The sequence below is a fragment of the Grammomys surdaster genome, unplaced genomic scaffold (assembly GCF_004785775.1).
Source record: "Grammomys surdaster isolate TR1022 unplaced genomic scaffold, NIH_TR_1.0 126612, whole genome shotgun sequence".
In the NCBI taxonomy this organism is placed as follows: Eukaryota; Metazoa; Chordata; class Mammalia; order Rodentia; family Muridae; genus Grammomys; species Grammomys surdaster.
Window position 1 is genome coordinate 95,166 of NW_021621401.1, and position 3,004 is coordinate 98,169.

The 3,004-nt window shown below is 59.3% G+C and overlaps 1 protein-coding gene across 1 annotated transcript; it reads left to right on the forward strand.

Moving 5' to 3' along the window:
* The first annotated feature begins 601 nt into the window (after nucleotides 1-601).
* On the forward strand, nucleotides 602-3,004 carry Metrn (meteorin, glial cell differentiation regulator). Its single transcript, XM_028760967.1, has 4 exons — nucleotides 602-775; nucleotides 983-1,383; nucleotides 2,203-2,262; nucleotides 2,345-3,004. The coding sequence occupies exons 1-4, from the start codon at nucleotides 678-680 to the stop codon at nucleotides 2,659-2,661; spliced, it is 876 nt and encodes a 291-aa protein (XP_028616800.1). The 5' UTR covers nucleotides 602-677; the 3' UTR covers nucleotides 2,662-3,004.

Here is a 3,004-nt window from a genome sequence, read left to right on the forward strand (position 1 = left end):
ATTTAACATTGAAGGAGTGTGCAGGTAGGTCTGAGAAAGTATGTATGGTGGCAGAAGGAGGCCCACACTCCCCATGCTGGTCCTTCCAGAGCTAGCCAGTGTTCTTTATTTTCCCCAAACCCAAGTTTGGCTTAGCTCCATGCTCCAGGCCCGCTGTACCCTCCCTTATGAGATGCAAGAACACAGGGGTTTTAATCTCTCTTCCCTAGGGTACCAGTGTTCAGATGTTGGCTGCAGACTCCATTCCCTCTCTCAGAAAGAGAGAGTCCCACTGCCCACTGAGGTCCACCGAAGGTCAAGAGAGGTAGATAGCCCTCCAGATTCCAGGCGACAGAGAACCCCACCAACCCAACAGACGTTCCAGGATACTGGGGATCTCCAGTTGGGGAAACAGGGGCGCTTTCTACTCTATCTAACCCGGCCTTGGACGGAGCTCCCGCCTTGAGCCCGCCCCACCCCCATGAGGGTGCTGTAATTGGAGGAAAGTTCTGCGGCTTGTGGCGATTGGTCTGAGAGCAAAGGCCCCTCCCCCTAGCCGGGGAGCTCAAAGGGGGCTGCGCCGAGGGGTCGCCGGTTGTGGGGACGCGCCGGGCCCGGCAGCCGCGCCGGGGACTGCTCGCGCTGCGGCCCCGATCCTCCCGGGGCAGCAGCCCGAGGCCCCGGCGCGTCCCCGAACCATGCTGGTAGCCGCTCTTCTCTGCGCGCTATGCTGCGGCCTCCTGGCCGCATCTGCTCCCGCTGGCTACTCCGAGGACCGCTGCAGCTGGAGGGGCAGGTACCTGGAGGGACTACCGGGAGGGTTTGTTTGTTTTTAATTTAAATCTTGGGTTGGAGGGCTCCTTCTCACTTGGAACTGAGGTAGCGCAGACCTCAATGTCCTGTTCCACCGAGTGGACGCAGATGTTGGTGGCCGCTGGAAAGGGGATGAGCGGGCTAGGGAAACGAGGGCCACTCACCTGAGAACCACCGTCCTTGTTCCCAGCGGTTTGACCCAGGAGCCTGGCAGCGTGGGGCAGCTGACCCTGGATTGTACTGAGGGTTCTATCGAGTGGCTGTATCCAGCCGGGGCGCTGCGCCTGACCCTGGGCGGCCCCGATCCGGGCACGCGGCCCAGCATCGTCTGTCTGCGCCCAGCCCGGCCCTTTGCTGGTGCCCAGGTCTTCGCCGAACGGATGGCCGGCAACCTAGAGTTACTACTGGCCGAGGGCCCGGACCTGGCTGGAGGCCGCTGCATGCACTGGGGTCCCCGCGAGCGCCGAGCCCTTTTCCTGCAGGCCACACCACACCGCGACATCAGCCGCAGAGTTGCTGCCTTCCGTTTTGAACTGCACGAGGACCAGCGTGCAGAAATGTCTCCCCAGGCCCAAGGTCTTGGTGTGGATGGTGAGTCTAGTCAGATTGACTGGGGAGGAGCTGGGTCTCAGAAATTGGCCCTCTACGCTGGCCCGATGGGAATGGACCTTGCCACTCCACTGCACGGGGGAGTCCTTCTATAGCTTGACAGAGGCCACTCTGGTGGAGAGCATAGTGGCTTCCAGGTCATAAGGAGGTGAATTGGGAGTGCTCCCTCCTTTCTCATCTCTTCCTCTTCAAGGTTCTGTTTAGGAAAAGAACAGGAGGGGGCAAATGCCCGAGAGGCCAGCCTTGGGTCTCTGGTTTCTGAAGGGTTGGGGGAAGGGTTGGGCTGAGGCAGAATCAAAGCCTATGGCCAGGGCTGTCCAGGGCTCCCTGGCCTGGTGGTGACCTCCTCCCCCTCCCCCACCCCAGCCAACAAAAGTCCAGTGTGCCTCTTCGTCACCATGGATACTGCCTGCCCTGCCTCCCTGCAGGGCACCAGGCCCAGTGCTTTGCTCCTCTGGAACTTGTAGCCTGACCCTGCAGGGAATGGCTCTCTGACTGTTCTGCCCTAGCTAGAGACCCCAGAACCAGAGTCCACTAGAATATCCTGTCATCCTAGCTGGGTCTGGGAGGCAGCTCTGGGAGGTCACAGAGAGTTTCCCAGTGTTGATCTGAGCTTATGAGATGGGTGTGCAGAAATGTGTATCGGCCACTGAGGTGCCCATCAGTAGGCATGTACCTGCAGGGTGTCTTCAGGCTGTATGATACTGGAAGAAAGGTTTAGCAGCTAGCTCCTGTACCTTTTCCTCCTGGGAGGAGCTGGTGCTGAGAGATCACAGGCCGATGACTTGCCTTGCATACTAGGTGCCTGCAGGCCCTGCAGTGATGCTGAGCTCCTCCTGGCCGCTTGCACCAGTGACTTTGGTGAGTGTTTGTGTTTCGGGAGAGCTTAGGGTCTGCCCCACATTCCCACATGCCCACCACTGGCCACCATGTCTCTTCACAGTGATCCATGGGACCATCCGTGGGGTCGCCCACGACATGGAGCTGCAAGAATCAGTCATCACTGTGGTGGCCACTCGTGTCATCCGCCAGACACTGCCACTGTTCCAGGAAGGGAGTTCGGATGGCCAGGGCCAGGCCTCCATTCGTACCTTGTTGCGCTGTGGTGTGCGTCCTGGCCCGGGCTCCTTCCTCTTCATGGGCTGGAGCCGATTTGGTGAAGCTTGGCTGGGCTGTGCTCCCCGCTTCCAAGAGTTCAGCCGTGTCTATTCAGCCGCTCTCACGGCCCACCTCAACCCATGTGAGGTGGCTCTGGACTGAGAGACCTGGGAGCAAGCCCTGGATGGACCTTCCTCTGGGGGTGGGGTGTTGGGGATGGGTGATAGGAGGGTGGGTGGGAAGTGTGGCTCAGATGGCATCCTGGCACCCACGGTGAGGTGGTAGAACACTAAATAACCTGGATCATACCAGCCACTGTAGACATGGTCTTCTGTGGCAGGCCGCCACACCCAGCTCTGCTCCTGCCTCACTTTACCTACTTCCAACCCTTCTTAGCCTGCTGACCAGTGAGCGCCTGTTCTCTTCTAACTGCAGGGTGCTGCTGGGGTTCAGAGCAACTGTAAGGTACTTTGGAAGACTTGGGCTAATTGGTTTTTTTTTTTTT

Bases quoted from the DNA above. Each gene is read 5' to 3' on its own strand.
- Metrn (XM_028760967.1), top strand. From the start codon at position 678: ATGCTGGTAGCCGCTCTTCTCTGCGCGCTATGCTGCGGCCTCCTGGCC. The intron at 776-982 runs GTACCTGGAGGG...CCTTGTTCCCAG, and splicing joins CGCTGCAGCTGGAGGGGCAG to CGGTTTGACCCAGGAGCCTG. The intron at 2,263-2,344 runs GTGAGTGTTTGT...GTCTCTTCACAG, and splicing joins CGCTTGCACCAGTGACTTTG to TGATCCATGGGACCATCCGT.